Consider the following 18,428-nt stretch of genomic DNA (forward strand, 5'->3'; position numbering starts at 1 on the left):
TCCAACACAGAATTTTTCTCTTTTCTTTATCTCTTTCTTTTTTTTTTTTTCATTTTTACACTTTTTTTTATTGTATACAAATGGGATACATGTTGTTTCTCTATTTGTACATAGAGTCAAGGCATACCATTTGTGTAATCATACGTTTACATAGGGCAATGATGTTTATTTTTTTCCCTTCCCCCCCACCCCTCCCACCCCTCTTTTCCCTCTATATAGTCCTTCTTTCCTTCATTCTTACCACTCTCCTTATCCCTAACCCTAAACCTAACCCTAAACCTAATGCTAACCCCTCCCACCCCCCATTATATGTCCTCATCCGCTTATCAGCGAGATCATTCGTCCTTTAGTTTTTTGAGATTGGCTTATCTCACTTAGCATGATATTCTCCAATTTCATCCATGTCTTTATCTCTTTCTTCTCTCACGTCTGGACCTATCATCAGTGAAGGTATTAAGGATGGAAACTCTTCCCTAGGTTCTAGGAGATGAGAGACACAGGCTGAGGGGTCTTTCTCAGGGAAGGTGGGAACTTAAGCTTAGTAGAGGGGTGTCCACCAGCCCCCATGTGGAGAGCGTGCCTGAACAGCCTCCAGGTGGAAGCCCTGGAGGGCAGCCCCTGCCCAGGAATGTTCTGTGGCTCCCCTATCCAATAATACGACACATAGAAGAAAATACAGATCATTCAGGATCCTATCCCAGAAGTTAACCACCCCTAGGTTTTGATGTCTGTTCTTTCTATTTCAGTTGCATCCCCCCACCAAATGATTGCACAAATTTTTTTTCTGTAAATTGCTTTTTCATATTTTCTTTTTTTAGATTTTTTAAAACCTAAGTATGTGCCATGCATTATTCCCATATCATTAAATATATCTCTACCAATATTTTAATGGCTGTGTCATTTCCTATCATATAGACATCCCATAATTTATTTAACCATCCCCTTATTGTTGGAGAAACAGGTTGTTTCCAATCTTTTGCTATAACAAATAGTTCTGGGATGCACATCTTTGTACATAAATCTTGATGCACATTCATGAATATTTCCTCTGTAAATTTCTAGAAGAGGAACACTGAATTAAGGTATGCATGTTTTTAAGGACATTGAGATGATTTGCCAGGCTGCCTGTTACAAGTCTGTAAACAGTTCACACTCACATCAGCAGCATGTAGGTATCTTATTGCATCCTGCCAATACTGGGAATTGTCATTACAAATGTTTTGTGGGTTGTCTTTTTGTTTGTTTTTTTTTGTGTGTGGGGGGGTTGTTTGGTTGGGATTTTTTGTTTTGTCTTGTTTTTACAGCCATGCTTTTGAAGAAAACTCTGCCTCTAGTGACCCTCATTAGTAAACAGGGGTGCCTGTGGCCATCTTTCCTCATCCCCCCTTGACCTCAGTTCCTGTGTCTTTGCAGCCAAACAGATCAATGAGCAGTGAGGTTTCAGGAAAGCCTCTTCCCTTTGTTCCCACAGGACATCCTGCTGGTCCCAGGCAGACAGACCTGGCCTCCCTTTGCCCTGGGGCTCTCTGTTTCTCCTTCCAGGGGGGGTCCACAGAGCCTTGCTGGGCCTCAAGGAAGATGGTGTGCAGAGCACACAGGGCCTCTGGGAGCCCCAGCGTGCACATGGGAGCCTGGCCTTAGAGCTTGGCAGCCCTCGGCTGTCTCTTGATTTCAGGAGGATTTGCAGAGTAATCCCCTACTTTATTGAGCGGCTGTTCCAGCAACGAACTCCATGTTTACTCAGAAATCAGGTCTTAAAAACTAAGGATCTCTTGTCTTTTATCTCTAGGATAGCAGATTTCACAAAATGGATTTTAGCCAGCCGACCCCCGATTGCCCCCCACCAGCCTGTCCCTGCAAGCAGTGGACTCATATGAGTCAGGCAGCGTGAGCAACAGCTAACTATGCTCCCACACCAATGTGTGCCAGGGTGTGGGGTGGGGGGTGGGCATCCAGCCAGACCATCCTTTCTGAGGTGGAAGAGGACATGTAGCTTTGCTTGGAGGGAGAAGGAACCTCACTGTGGAGGCCCTGAGCTCCCCTGAGCCCCAGGGGTCCTGCCCTTGTCACTGAGCCCTGCTGCACTTCAGCTTCCCATGGGGGGATGTGGTGAAGTTATCCTTAGCCAGTTCCTCAAGGAGTCTGAGCGGGTTCCTGTAAGAGTGCTCACGAAGTTTTTTGAGATCCTTGGGAGATAAACACTATGTATGAAGAAAATGCAATCATACCTGGTCTTGTATCTCCCCCATCCACCTCAACAGTCGTGACAAGAACTGTCTCCCCGTGGCCCCAGGCTGCAGGATATATTATGAAAATCTAACCGACTGTCAGGAGGGATGAGGGCCCTGGAGAGAGCCAGGCTCATTATTTACCTGATCTACTTGTCAGTTTCTGTAGCACCTGTCACCCTCAAAGCCGGGCACACTGACAGGGAAGGTTGGCTAAGGGGTATTTCTGATGGGTACAGAGATCAGACAAAAGGGAGACTGTTCTGAAGTCAGCGCAGTTCCACTGTGAATGAGTCTGCCTGTGTGCTGGTTCCTTATTACTAATAAAGGACCAAAGCTGGCGGATGATTCGCTTGTTTCCTATGTTGCTATCAATTCAGAATACTCTTAATGAGTCTCACTTGCCTTCTGACAGGGGTGGAGTTCATTTTGGTATTTTGTGGGCACAGGCTCTCTTGCTAACGCCATGGCCCCTAAGAGTCTGGGTGTACAGTTCCATCCATATCTTGGTCCTCAATGGGGAGAAGAGTTTGGTTACTGAAATTAGGCTGCCTCTCTTAAATTTCATCTGTTCTGTGTATGGGACATGGAATCTTGTATAAGTTACTTAGTTTGTTGTCCCGTCAAGTTTCTTCTGCCATGAAATGAGGGTGCGGGGTATGATCATGCCTCCCTCCTTGATTAACCCATGTAAGATGGTTTGTAGAGCCTGGCACCTACTGAACAGTGGGTAAATGTTAGCCATTGTGATCATTAGTAGTTGTGGAGAAAATTATTCTAGTTTCTTTTATTATTTGCTTCACTTTCTGTAAAGTCACTTTGGTCCTCACTTATATCACTTATATCCACGGGAGTGTACATCAGCCACTGTGCGTGTCACAGGGGGTAGGGAGCAGGTGGAGGTGGGAGACCCTCCTTTAGAGGCCAGTGTTTCTGTGTTCCATCCTCCAAGATCCAGGGTAACACAAGAACCAATCAGTATGTCCTACTTTGCCTGGTGCTGCAGGGTGGTGGCCAGACAAAGGACAGACACTTGGTGACCTCTCTGCTCATTTGCTTCCAGTAAGTTTTGTCATTCTCTCTAATTTCCTTCTCTTTGCTTTGCAGGCAGCTGAACTAGGGATGGTGTCAGCCTATTACACGTACATCTTCACTAATCTGGTAAGACGTTTTCATAGCTCACCTCTTTGGTATAGAGAGTCGTCAGTGGTCAGGGTTAGTGGGTCCTGATGGGATGAAGCCCAGGAAATGGGGAGTAAGTAGAGAAATAAAGACAGAGGAGCGGAAGCCAACCAGAGCGGGGTATCCTGGAAACATGGGGGTCCAAGATCCCAGTGGGATTCTCATTCCAATGATTCTTAGTCTTGGGAGAATGGAAATTTGGGGACTTTAATACCTTCATTTGAATGCCTCTAGCTACTTAGCACTGATACCTGGGCTGTCCCATGATGGATGAACCTTGCTGGTAGGTCCAGTTACTGACCTGCAATCTAGTCTCTACATCACCAGCTCCCCATGACCACTCAGAAGTAACAACACCGGGGCACAAATAGTATACATGCCTTATAGTGGTTTAATTGGATGGGCCTCTAAAAGCAATCTTATTTTGCAGATGAGAAAGATGAGATATGTACTGAATCGGGTTTAGGTACTGGTTTTCCCAAATACCTACCATGTGCCCTTCAACAAAACACTGAGCTTAAGTGTCCTTATCTGCAAAATGGAGGTATGAACACCTGCATCATTTAGCTGTTATAATTATAATTTTGAAATCAGAGAATTTAAGGCACATATCAATTAATTGAAAGGGCCCTGCTAAGTTAGCAAGCAGAATTCAACCTCACAGCTTGGGATTTTCAACTTTAAAAAGAATAAGGTTAACGAGAAGCAAAGACTTTCTTGCTGAAAGTGTGCAAGAGGGTAATTTAGGAGATGGTGCAGTCTCCTTCCCCGGATGTAGGGACCAGGTCTCCCTGCAGTTTAGGAGATGCCTACCTGCAGAGATTGGCTTGGACTCTGAGATCCTTGTTCTTTCCTAGCTGTAGGTGTCCATGAGCAGCCCTTTCTTGGGCTTCTGTGGACTATTAACCTTGAAACATACAACAGGCCTTTGCTCTCAGAGTTGAAAGAGACCTTAGAGGCTTGCCGGCGAGTCATTTCCCTTTGCTTGAACTCGAGTATAAATGGTTGGTTCAACACCATCTCAGAACTGCCTGTGCTATGGTTGAAATTGTTTATCGAAGTCTAGCATGCATTTAGAAGACCATGCTTGTTATATGTGCATGGCACAAAGAACTTTCTCCAAGGAGCACACCTGTGTAAGCAGCTCTCACATCCAGAAATAGAGCATCACCAGCACCCCCAAGGCCCACACTCACACCCCCATAATGTAAAACAGAACCAATGTCTTGTTTGCCATTTTTTATTTTTTTCTATCCAACACTGCAGCTGTAAATCAAAGCATTAACATGTAAAAGGGGAGACAAGGATTAGGCTATTCCCAGAGCAATGCAAAAGCATTTGCTTCAAATAAGGAGACCTCTGGGGCAGCCTGTGCAAGTTGGCAGAAGAGTAAGGAGAGATTAAAGTACAGTTGGATTCCATTTGGGGAGCCTGGGAAATGGAGGGGAGGAGGGACAAGAGGCAAGCCAGAGTCTGCAGCTCTGTGCCAGCCTGCCAGGGTGGCTCCCTCCTGGCACCAGGCACCTGCAGCACAGGAGGAAGGAGCCCTGCAGCCGGGAGTCACCGAGTCGGTTGGCAGGTGGAAGGAAGGAGGCCAGTAGTTTGGAGGGGAATCAGAAATCAGATGGAGAAGCTTGGCTTGGACTTTTAAGAAAATGACATTCTACCTGCTCTTAAACAATGGGAACGTTGGCATGATGTTATCTAGTGGAAGTAGCACTGGCCTGTGGCTTCAGGGGACTCAGGGTCAGATCCCCACTCTGCCCTCTTCTCCCTGAAAGAGTCAACTCTGCTCCTAGAGCCCCAGTTTTCACATTTCTAAAATGGGTATAACAACCTTACAAGGTTGTTATAAGGATTAACTGGAATTCTGTTAAGTAAAAATGTGCCATAAATCATGAAGTACTATATGCTTCTGAAGTGCTGTGGTTTTTAAAAATAGCACTACAATACTTTCAGTTTTCAAAGGACTTTCCTCCTTTTCAGGTGGGTGTGGAGCAGAGCAGCTCTGAGAGACGCCTCAGTCTGAGCATTCTTTGAACTTGGAATTAACAGGAATTTCATAGTTTGTGAGTTTGCAAGGGGAAAATCAGAGCATTAATTATATGAGTGTTGCTGGTTGAATAATAAGAAAACAGAAGCAGAAACATTGCAAAAATCAGTCAGTGAAAGAATATTCTAGAAGCTTCTCATGAGCACCTTGGCTTTCTGAAAGAGTCAGGGCAAGATGCAAGAATGAAACACTGTTTTTAGGGCCATTCTTCTTGCTGGGTTGCAGTTGGAGTTTTGAGTGAGAGAAGGAAGGGCTTCATAGAGGGTAATTAGGTATCTTTTGCATTTATCCAACTCTGTCTCCCAGATGCTACCTAGGCCTTGGTTCTTAGCTATTTCTTCTCTGAATTCTTTAGGGATGCCTATCATGACCCATCTCTCTGAATTCTGCCGCAGTGATACAATGGGTTCTCAGAAGAGTTTTTTGAGAACTGGAAAAGGCATGGGCCTCAGCATTAGGTAGATTGGACTTAAAATTCTAGTTCGAATAGATACCAGCCATCTGATCCTGTGTGAGTTATTTAACCTCTCTGAGTCCTGGTGACATCTTCTGTAAATGGGCACTAATAGTACTTTCCTTGGGAGATAATATACACCCAGCAATTGGCTCACAATATGAGTTTATCAAAGGGGGGTTATTTTTTAAAGTCCTGCTTTGCTTCTCATGGGCTAAAAGAAATGGGAGATACATATTTTGCATGTAATGGCCTGTAAAAATGACTCCTAAATTGCTATTTTATTTATTTCCAGAGAATGAATAGATGTAGGTAGTTTAGTTATTGTGCATGACTGAACCTACCATTGCAGGGTTTATTTGTGTCAGTAATTACTGAGTAATTGACCAAGTCCCCATACCTTAGTCCCATGCAGGCATTAAGAGAGCTGACTGATTTAGGGAATGTATAATCAAGGCATTGGGTTGTCTGTTCTGGATTCCATCAACTGATCACCCCTTATGAGAGCTGGAACAAAATTATCCTTCATGAATCAGACTTACAAACCCTCTGTTCATTGGACCCTGCAGAAGCCCTGTCTTTTCCTCTGTCGGGGTCTAGGCAGAAGGGAGAATAAGTGTGCCAACTTTGGGCCTTGGTGGAAGAGAGGACAGATATGACAAGAGGAACTGAGTCAGAGGGAGCTGAGGCTGCTGGAGGGTCCCCAGTTCTCACTGAAGATGAAGAGAACTGGATGAACCCAGGGAAGAGCCAAGTCTGTGGGTCAGGAGAAGCCCAGCTCCATGACAGTGTTATAGTGGGGTGTCAGACATTGGGAGAGATGCTTCATCAGTGGGGGAAAGAACCACGTGCAGGAACAGATGTTACCCAGAGCAAAGGAGGTGATCAGAGTGTGTAGATGTCTAAGCACCCAGTCATATGAACAGTGGACAGATGTCCAGGTCTTTGAATTATCTACTTCAAGGTGGGATTTGCAGGTGGTTGGTGCTGGTGTGAAAGGTTTGATCAGTGAAGCAGCTTCCTGTCCCAGTTGCAGGTTCTAAATGGTCAGGACTCATTCCCAGCAGAGCACACCACTGATTAGTAGGTGAGAATGGCAGCTGGTTGAGGGGGGCGCTCAGGAGCAGAGGGTCACCTAGTGGGGTCCAAGTCATAGAACTTGAAAAGCAAATCGAAAGCCAGATATGCATTTGGCCAGAGGTCAGCCCTTCAGGGTGGGACTAAAAGGATGAAAGACCTGGCTGGCACCAAGGTAAGAGGACAAGAGTTTAGGCCCAAGTGAGACATGGACCAAATAAGGGACCAAGCAAGGCAAACCAAGTTACTGCACAGAGTCACAAAGGGCATAGATGCATGCACAACCCTGAGAACTGGTTCCTGCCCTCATCTTAATGAGGCCTTCTCTCCTCCCCTCTCTCCTCAAAATTGTCATTTTAACCATTTCTGAGTTTACATTTCCATGGCATTAACACTACTATTGCCATTATCTATTTATAAGTTTGTTTTTTTCTCTTCTTCTTCTTTTTTTGGCTCTAGGGATTGAACTCGGTGCTTAACCACTGAGCCACACTCCCAGCCCTTTTTATTTTTTTATTTTGAGATGGGACCTCGCTAAGTGGCGTAGGCCCTCACTACCTTGCTGAGGCTGGCTTTGAACTTACGATCCTCCTGCTTCAGTTTCTGCAGCTTCTGGAATAGGAGATGTGTCCACCGCAACCAGCTATTTCTAAAAATTTTTTTCTCAACCTAAAGAAGCTCTGTCTGTTGAACAGTAGCTTCCCACACAGTCCCCCCAGCCCCTGTCAACCTTGGTATTTTAGCTCTGTCTCTAGAATTTGCCTATTCTAGGCCCCTTTTATAAGCGGAGTCATACGCTATTTCTCCTCTGTGTCTCGTTTATTTCACTAATCATATTTTCTAGGTTCATCTCTATCATAGCATGTATCAAAATTTCATTTCGTTTTTAAAAGGCATTTTATTGTGATAAAATATATATGGAAAAATTTACTGTTTTAACCATTTTTTTTTAGTATACCTTTCAGTGGCATGAAGTATATTTATATTTCTATGAGACCATCAACACCATCCATCTCCAGAATGGTTTTTATCTTCCCAGACTGGAACTCTGTACCTATTAAACAGGTTCTCTCCATTCCCTCCTCCTCTCAGCTGCCAGCAACTACCATTCCACTGTCTATCTCTATGAATTTGACTACACACTTCTTATAAATGGAATTATACAATATTTAACCTTTCCTGTCTGGCTTATTTTACTTACAATATTGTCTTTGAGGTTGATCCATGTGTCAAAATTTCCTGCCTTCTTAAGCCGAATAAGATATCATTGTGTCTATAGACCACATTTTATTTATCTATTAATCCACCAGTAGAAACTTGCATTGTTTCCACCTTTTGACTATTGCAAATAATGCTGCTATGAACTTGGAGGTACAGACATCTGTTCAAGTTCCTGCTTTAAACCCTTAGGGACATAAGTTTAGGAGTGGGATGACTGGGTCATTATATGTTTAATTTATTGAGGAACCACTGAATTGTTATCTAAAATGATTGTGCCATTTTTCATTCTCACCAGAAATGTACAAGGCTTGAGTTTCACTACAACCTCGCCAATACTTGCTACTTTTCATTTTTTTGAATAACAGTCATCTGAGGGATGTGATGTGGTCAGTTATGTTTCTTGTTTTATTTGGAGTTTGCAAATAGGCAGAAGGAAGACCACCTGGTTATGGTTGAGGGGTCTGCTGATTAAGAAGCTCTATGGTGAGAGGAAGGAGCTGATGTATGAAACCTGAGCCCTTGCAGTCATTCAAAACTGGTGAAAATCCCAGTGTAGGAGCTCAGGAGCCACATGGCACTAAAGTTTTTGGGTTTCAGTTTCCTCATAGGTAAAATGGGGATAATATTAATATCCATCTTTTAAAAACCTTGGTAAGAATTAAAAATTAGTTATTGATAGTACTTTGTGTCTGGTAGGTAATGCTAGCTGCTATAATTGATCCACTCCCAAATCTCAAAGCTTCCCACAATGGAGGTACAGTCACCTGTTCGTGTCTGTGGGGGACCGGTTCCTGTATCCCTTGTAGATGACAATTTACAGATAGAAAGTGGCATGGTATTTACTCCCACATACTTTAAATCTTCAGGTTATAATTCTCAATATACTATAAATGCTATATAAATAGTTACTGTGTTGTTTAGGGAATAACAACAAGAAAAAGTGCAGGCCCAACTTTAAAAAATTTATTTATTCATTCATTAATTTATTTAGTGCATTATAATCATACCTAATAATGGAGCTAATTTTGACATGTTTGTAAATGCATATAATGTAGATTTCTCCATTTCAATGTCATGTACAACTCCCTTCTATCCCCCTTCCCTCCTTCTGATCCCCTCCCTCTACTCTATTGGTTTTCCTTTTATTTATTTATTTATTTATTTATTAATTGATGAATTATAGTTCACATAAGATGGAAGGCATTGTGGTATATTCATACATGTGCCAGTATAATTTGATCAACTTCACTCCCTGCTCCTTTCTCTTCTCCCTCCTCCTAAGTCTCCCACCTCTACTCTACTGATCTCCCTTCTATTAAAAAAAATTCCCCTTTTCATTCCCCTTTTCTCTTTAGCTTCTGCATATGAGAGAAAACATTCAACCTTTGACTTTCTGACTCTGACTTTTTTCACTTAGCATGATGTTCTCCATTTCCATCTATTTACTGGAAAATGACTTAATTTCATTCTTTTTATGTCTGAGTAGAACTCCATTGTGTATATACACCACATTTTCTTTATTTATTCATCTACTGATGGAAACCTAGGTTGGTTCTATAATTTGGCTATTGTGGATTGTGCTGCTATAAACATGGGTATTCATGTGGCACTATAATATGCTGATTTTAGTTCTTTTGGATAAATACCAAGGAGTGGGATAGCTGGGTCCCATGGTGGTTCCATTCCTATTCTTTTGAGAAATCTCCACACTGCTTTCCAAAGTGGTTCTGATCTCCATAATTTGCATTCCCACCAACAATACATAAGTGTACCTCTTCCCCTACACCCTCACCAGCAATTATTGATGTTTATATTCTAGAAGATTGCCATTCTAACTGGGTGAGATGAAATCTCAGTGTCATTTTGATTTGCATCTCCTTGATTGCTAAGGATGTTGAACCTTTTTCATATATTTGCTGGCCGTTTGTGTTTCTTCATTTGAGAAATGTCTCTTTTAGATCTTTTTGCCCATTCATTGAGTGGGTTTTTTTTTTTTTTTCTTTTTGTTGTTAAGTTTCCTGAGTTCTGATTTTCTTTCACTCTTTGGGTTCCCTTTTCACACTTTTGTTTCCTTTGCTGTGCAGAAGTCTTTAAATGTAATGCTATTCCACCTATTGATTCTTGGTTTTATTTCTTGAGCTTTAGGAGTCTTAAAAAGGAAGTCAGCGCATGCCAAAGTGTTCAAGTGTTGCCCTTGTGTTTTCTTCTAAAACTTCCACTGCTTCTGGTCTAATTCTTAGGTCTTTGATTCACTTTGAGTTGATTTTTGTGCAGGGTGAGAGGTAGGAATTTAGTTTCATTCTTCTACTTATGAATATCCAATTTTCCCAGCATAATTTATTTAAAAACCTCTCTTTTCTCCCAGGTATGCTTTCGGCACCTTTGTCAAGGATAATCTGACTATATTTATGTGGACTTATCTCTGTCAGTTCCATTTTCCCCCAAATATTTTCAATCTATAGTTGGTTGAATTCATGGGTATGGAACCCACAGATAATGAGATTAATGTGTATTTATTACTCAATTGAAATCTTAGAAAGGTGTTCCTGATAAATGGGTAGCTTTCCCTAAGGTCTTTCAGAGGCCCAGGCATCTTCTAGCTTATATATGTGTCCTTTTAGAGAAAGGGGTGGGAAAACGAAACATGGAGGATCCCACATAGGAGGGTTTATGGATCAGGCCTGGAAGTGGCACATATTTCTCACAATCATATTGGTTAGAACTCATTACAGGGTCACACCTACCTGCAAGGGCAACTGGGAAATGTAGTCTAGCTGTGTGACCATGGAGAAGAGGAAATGAGGTTGGTGATCAGAAAACAAATCTCTGTATGATAATCATCAGTCATCTTGATACATCTTTTCCATGTATGCTAGGAAAGCAATTGGCATGTTAGGCCCTGGCTTGCCTGTTTAGAGGATAACTGATCCTATAAATGCAGATTAGCGCTTAGTTAAAAGGGCGTCAGCTTCTTTATAACCAAAAGGGTCTGTGCCAGAGTACTTTCTCTGGGTGAATGTACAGGACAGTTACAGATGCTCTGAGCTTGTTCTGCTCTATAGTCTGGAGGGGAGTCTCTGTCCTCCAACCAGCCTCTGAGTTTGGCTGCAGGAACCTTTGCTCCACAAGATTAATGGAACTTTGAATAGCAAACATGAAGAATTAAGGGCCTTTGGTCAAAGCCCTGTCTGCTTCTGAGACAGCAAAGGCAGCTGGTGCTTTCTGAAGAGAAGAGGTGAAGAAGGAAGCAAGGAAGCTCGATTTGAGCTAATAAATCTGGAGGGATTATCCAGCAACTAATGAACTCAGGGAGAGTTGCAATCACTGCCTAATAGAAAAGATAAAATCACCCTCATCTATTGTTAGGGAGTGAAGATGGGGCTCTGTGCCATGGGAGGGAGCTGTCACTGTGGCAGGAAGAAGTGCAGAGATTTAAGGGTAAAGTTCAAAATTCGTGGGACATCAGTGAAAAGTGGGACGTAATTGGGCACCAGAAGCAGGAAACTGGGATCTCTGGGCCACAGGCTGCTTCTGGCCTTGCTGGAAGCATGGGGAGCTGCCTGCCATTACCACCAGAACTCCCAGTTCCTGGCACCAGCTCCACACTGGAGGGCAGGCTGCCAATTGGGAGGTGCATATATAGACAGTGGCATCTCAGAGTTCTTCTCTTGGGGAATTGAGAGAGAAGGAGCAGAGTACTGAGTGTGCCCTGTTGGAAGGCAGGGGAAAGGGTCACTCCATCAGGAGGCCTTGTCACAGAGATCAAGCCCTGGACTGGCAGTGAAGTCACTGTGGCTTAAAGGTCCAGCCCTGACACTAATGCTGGGTAACACAGTAATTGCCATAGTGGGTATTTATTGAACAACTTCTCTGTGCAAGACTCCGTAATAAGTGCTTCATAGTTATTTTCTCATTTAAGCCTCATGCCAACTCTAGCAAAGGGCACCATGTATTCCCATTTTAGAGATGGAAAGGCTGAGGCTTAGAAGGCCTTTGTGTCCTGCTCAGGGTGGTGAGTCAGATCACAAACCCAGGCAGTTAGCTCTTGCCACGCCACACTACTGCCTTCGACTCTGCAAGCCATTTCTCCTTGCTGGGCTTCAGTTCTTTGTCTGTAAATTCTGAGATTGCATTAGGTGATGTCTGTAGGGATTTCCAACCTTGGACTTGTTTCATCCTGCGTGTGATTGGGAGCATTCCAATTCACAGCTCCCTGGGCTGAGAATGTTCCCTGGAGATTCGGGAGGATGAGCCATTGAATCGGAGGGTCCACAAGACCCATGGAAGCAGTTTTTGTTCACCAACAGCTACTTGGATTCACAAACTCAAACTCGGTCCCCAAAAGCCCTGCAGTAATATCCCCCGACTCCCCCTGCTACCCCCCATGCTCAGTCTTGATTCTGTTTAGGCAGAATGGACATAGGCAGCCAATCTTCCTCCTCTGCATACATTTTATTGTCAAGCAGACATGAGCTTGTGTTTATTTTTCCAAGGGTTTATCACAGATTAGTCATAAGTAATTGAAATTGCTAAAAATTATTATAGAAAGGGGAGCTAGGGCAGCAGAGGAAGAAACAGCAATTGATTTCAGGAGAAAGTGAGGATGCTACCACCCCACTCTCCTTCTCTTTTCCAGCCCTACCCACATTTCAGGTCTCATTTAAATGTCACTTTCCTAGGGATGCCTCCTCTGACACCCGGCTAGATTGAGTCTGCTGTCATACACTCTCATAGCAACCTGTGTTCTATATTTTGTGACATTCATCTCCTGTGGGAATTCTTTCTTTATCTCCCTCCTCCATACTCTGAGCTTCCTAAAGCTTCCTCTGAGGCAGGACCAAGTCTGTCTTGTAATTCCAGTAGCCTATAGAAGCATAATAGGTGCTCAATAAATATTTATTGAATGAATGAGTGAATGGAGCATTTTATCACATTGTAAGTTTGTGGAAGGGGCAGAAGTGGCTGGTCAGGTGAGATAGCTCGTCTTCTTGCATCCAACAGGAACTCAGCTCACCCTAATGAAGCCTCCAACACAAAGGAGCCAGCTGGGTTGTCTGCAGCTAGTCAGGGATAACTGGCTCCAGCTTCCTGTTCCCAGGATGCCTTGGTACTTCTTAGCCACAAGTCACTGGTAGCTACTCAGTCTGGGATGCCCGTCCTCCCATTCTGTCTGGGACAGATTTGAAAGAGCATGCAGGATCACACAGGTGGTTTATTTCAGGATCTGAGAGCCAGGGTTTGGGGACTCTGCTTAATGCAGGTAATGTCAAAACCTAAAACCCAGTGTTGGCACTAAGAATGACCATTGAGGCAGAAAGGGGAAGAAGAATGCAAGGACAGACAAGCTGATCATGCTGGGTGGCTTCTCTGTCACCAGGAGCTGCTTCCTCTGCTGCCCATACCATACCCTGGTCTGCTTTGGTCAAGTGACTCCTTAAGACCAGAACCTGGCATTGGACTCATGGAAACAGATCCCAGGGGTCTTCAGAACAAAAGCTCTCTTTCAGGTTTTACAGGTTGTTATGAAATTAATCTGTCCCCTGTCCCCACAACAGGGCACCTGAAGTCCTTTGACCTCATCCCTGTGCTGTGCTGACTCTGAGGATAGAAACATGGCTTAATGGAAGCAGCCAGGATCAGATCAGAAGGGATCCTGTATGCATAGATGTGCATGTAGCAAGCTACTTGAACTTTTTGTAACAGGGGGGCAATATTGCTTTTCTCTTAAACATCATTTCATGAAGAACATGGGAAATTTCTAATCCTTAGTGGGTTGGTAGGAAATATTTCCTTTCCTTCTCTTTTTCCAACTTCCCTGTTGAGTATTTTCACACTCTAACCTGTTTTCTGATTTCTTGGTTCTAGATTTCAAAACAAAGCTGTTAGTAGAAAGATCCCAAAATTGACCTCTCAACCAGTTGGACCCATAGTTTCTGGGATGTTTGAGCCTGTTCCATATTGTTCACTCTTTCACTGAAAGTGTAACATACACATTTGTACATCACTACACACACACAGCACATACACACACACACACACACACACACACACACACAGAGCCAGAAGCTACAATCCATCAGTCGGGCAACTTTCTAGTGCCAGAGCAATTGATTCTAAAGTGTAGTTTATTGTAAAATTATTAAGAGTATCCACATATTTCAGCTTTATTGAGCCTTTTAGGAGAGTCACTCTGCATACTACAGTACACTTTGGTGAATAAATATGTTTTTAGTGCAACTAGGAACAGATTAATGAAGTAAAAGCTCCCCATGTGTCTGTGTGAGCTGCCAAAGTCCCACCCCCACCAAATGCGAACTGAGAGGTGGCAGGACTGGCAGGGACAAATGTCACCCAGGCATACATGGGCACAGTGACATCCTAAGGAGAAACTCTGATGCCAACACGGTGCTCTCCAATGCTGCTAACCCTCTGTGTGTTCTCTGAGGTAGGTCGTTGGAAAATGTGGGAGCGCTCAGAAGGAGAAATGGCAGGGAGAATCCAAAAGGAGTTTTATGGCCTTGCATTTGCATTTGGGGAAATGGTGGCTAACAGCTTGAAGCCCCCTGGCCCATGTGATAGGATTATAAAATGATGAGCCAGCCGTGATTAAACAACTTCCCTGTGGAAAATGCTGAAATCAACTACACTTACTCAGCAAATGTCTATTAAGTGCCTGCTGTGCGGTGGGAAATGCAAGGACCAGTCTGATGTGGTCTAGAGCGATGTGTCCCCATGAAGCCTCTGTCGAGCAACCAGGTGTGGGGACCCAGAAGAAGGAGCATTTAGTGCTTCTCGGGGAGCTTGGAGAGAGATTTACAGATACAGCTGCTTGTTTATTTACTTAGTGGTAATGGGGTTGAACCCAGGGTCTTATGCACGCTGGGCAAGTGCTCTATGCACTGAGATACATCCCCAGCCTCTCTGCCTTTTTTGTTTTTGTTTTTAATTTTGAGACATTGTCTCCCTAAGTTGTCCAGGCTGACCACTCACTTGGAATCCTCCTGCCTCAGCCTCCTGAATAGCTGGGATTCTAGGTGAACACCATCTTGCCCAGCTCACACACCACTTTGTTTTTTAAAAAAGTATTTATTTATTTATTTATATTTTTACAGACTGCACTTTGATTCATTGTACACAAATGGGGTACATCATTTCCTTTCTATGGTTGTGCACCATGTAGATTCATACCATTCGTGTAATCATACATGTACACAGGGTAATGATGTCTGTCTCATTCCACCATCTTTCATACCCCCCCAATCTCATTTCCCTCTACATAATCTAAAGTTCCTCCATTCTTCTCTCACTCCCCACCCCCACTCCCATTATATATCATCATCCACTTATCAGGAAAAACATTCGACCTTTGGTTTTTTTGGGTTTGGCTTATTTCACTTAGCATGATATTCTCCAATTCCATCCATTTATTTGCAAATGTCATAATATTATTCTTCTTTATGAGTGAATAGTAGTCCATTGTGTATATATACCACAGTTTCTTTAGCCATTCATCTGTTGAAGGGCATCTAGGTTGGTTCCACAATCTAGCTATTGTGAATTGAGCTGCTGTAAACATTGATGTGGCTGCATTAAAGTAGTATGCTGATTTTAAATCCTTTGGGGAAGGATGGGTTTGGAATGAGAAAGGAAAAGTGACAGTGGACAGAGTAAGTTAGGTGCCTGTGCTGGCTAAAGCAAGGTGTTTGATGGAGAGGGGGGCAACCAGAGCCAGCAAAGGAAGGTTCTGCTCAGATAGTAGCCTATTGTTGGAGTTGTCATTAATAGAGGTCTTGCCTTGGCCGCCCCCACTGTGTGTGATCTGGGACAAGCCCTTTAACCTCTGGGAATGAGCTAGAGGATCTTCAGAGACCTTTTAGCTGTGAAATCCTATTGAGTTTGTGGATAAATATTTGGATGAATTTTCCTGCTCAGCCTGAGTTCCACTGAAGTAGGTGACTTTACTGTCATGGATTTGCAGTGTCTTTGTCTGACTTGCTCATCCCTTTTGTGCCTTCAGCCAACCAGATCCCCTGGGGAGCAAGTGCCCTGGTCTTAGTAAGCTGTCTTGATCTCTTACTTTGCCTTGCCCAGAAATACCTGTCCTGGTTCCGTATCCCCACTCACTCCTCACAGTTCTGATGAATGACAGGCCTCCCCGATTTGAAAATACAATCCCTGCCAAGGTGTTCATGGCTGGTGAGAGCATCAAAATTTTTGAATCATTGAGAACATCTAACTAAATCTGAAGAGAGGAAGTGAGTGGCCTTAACTCTCTCAGCAGGCCAGGAGTAGAGACAAGAGGTCTCCTCATGCATGGCCCACACATTTATAGGATCAACATTAATTGAGCATCTACTATGCTGTGTGCTGGGGAGTCAGACTGGAGAAGGAGAAGAACCCCCAATAGATTATCATAAGTTAATGGGTTCAATAAAGTGATGAGGACTCAGAGCACAGGTCTTATGGGGCCACCAAAGAAAGGCCTCTGGACTAGTTTGGCAGGCCCATGGACTTCCTGAGGAGGACTCACCCTGTGGGCCTGAAAAAAATCACTTGTAGTTAACCAGGTGGGGAATGGGGATGGGCAGGGCATTCTAAGAAGAGGATGCACAGAGCTATCACCCACCCCAGACGACATTTGCATTTTAATCAAGGTTTTAATAGTGTGGGAAATTGTGGAGCTGATGAGGAAACTGGGACGGGAGAAGAACCTTTTTTTTTTTTTTTTGTCTTTTTTTTATTATAAACAAATGGGATACATGTTGTTTCTCTGTTTGTACATGGAATCAAGGCATACCATTTGTGTAATCATAAATTTACATAGGGTAATGTTGTTTGATTCATTCTGTTATTTTTTCCCTTCCCCCCACCCCTCCCACCCCTCTTTTCCCTCTATACAGTCCTTCCTTCCTCCATTCTTGCCCCCCTCCCTAACCCTAACTCTAACCCTGACACTAACCCCTCCCACCCCCCATTATGTGTCATCATCCACTTATTAGCGATATCATTCGTCCTTTGGTTTTTTGAGATTGGCTTATCTCACTTAGCATGATAGGGAGAAGAACCTTTTAAGCCTTCACACTATTCCACACCGGGAGCTAACTTCTGTCCTGGGTAAGGCAGGAAAAGAGGAAAAGTACGAGTCCCGAGTGGACCTTTAGCTTGGTGGTAACTTGTCACAAATGCCTGTTGCAGACCAATTGTCATGAATCCCAGGCCCCGTGATTACCATTTAGATAGCTGTCAGCGATCATGCCCAGCCTAGGCGAGGAGCAGCCCTGGTCTAAAAGAGAACATAAGCCCCCAGTGCCTAAGGAAAGAGCAGGGAGACTTGCCCGGTCCCAAGGTGAACTGGCTCCGCTTCTCTCACGGCAACAGCCACTCATTCATGTCTGACAGGGAAATTCCATTCTGCCAACCCAGGAGTCTGTCCCTGCCCATGGGGGCCTTCTAACACTGAGACCTGAGGAAGCGGGCACTCCTTCCTGGAGGAGGAATGTCGTGTAGAGCTGTGGCAGCCTTGAGAGGAGCAGAGGGCATGGGCACGGGTACAGACCCAGCTCTAAGATGCCAGTTGGGGTGGATTCACTTCAGTTGCAGCCCTGGGCTACCCTGGGCCAACCCTCTGTCCACCTTTCTCATTGCCAGCATTTACAGATGGCCACTCTTGCCTCAGAACTGCTGAGGAGTTCCCTCCCCTTACTCTGATAGTACCTGGTACAGGGCTCAGGGTCAGGGGACATTTGGATTCAGTCACGGCCTTATTTGGTAGGCAGGAATACGGCTGCTCCAAAGGTCCTGTGGGGACTTCCCAGAGATGAGACCCGTCTCTTGGCAAGCCCAGGTGACCAAAACAATTACCCTAAACTGCATGGGAGTCTCCCCAAGAACTGTCCTATTCAGTTTGGTTCAGTCTGCTCTCTTCATGGCAAGAGCTAGTGTTAATGTGGACCGATGAATCAGAATGTCCCGGGGAGAGACAAGGATTGTCCACAATCCTGAGGAAAACCAGGCACCAGCCCAGGGCTGCGGAATCACAGAAGATAGAAATGAGCCAATGAGGCCTCGTCCTGGGGCTTGGGTGGGGGAGCGGGAGCCAGAACATGGGCCTCTCGGTGATCTCTGGTTACCCAGGGCGTTCCCAAAGCCACCTGACTCCTAAGCACGTGGGGCGGGGGTGTGAGGACAGACTGGGTACTGCCAGGAAAGTCCA

The 18,428-nt window shown here is 44.2% G+C and overlaps 1 protein-coding gene across 2 annotated transcripts in view; it reads left to right on the forward strand.

Annotated features, from left to right (window-relative positions):
- Grik4 (glutamate ionotropic receptor kainate type subunit 4) overlaps window positions 1-18,428 on the forward strand; it is a 410,214-nt gene that overhangs the window by 271,341 nt on the left and 120,445 nt on the right. For both annotated transcript variants that reach the window (XM_047519151.1, XM_047519153.1), the window contains exon 8: window positions 3,336-3,389. In XM_047519151.1, coding sequence (XP_047375107.1) covers window positions 3,336-3,389 — 54 coding nt within the window. The remainder of the gene's footprint in view (window positions 1-3,335; window positions 3,390-18,428) is intronic.

The sequence above is a fragment of the Sciurus carolinensis genome, chromosome 11, assembly GCF_902686445.1.
Source record: "Sciurus carolinensis chromosome 11, mSciCar1.2, whole genome shotgun sequence".
NCBI lineage: Eukaryota > Metazoa > Chordata > Mammalia > Rodentia > Sciuridae > Sciurus > Sciurus carolinensis.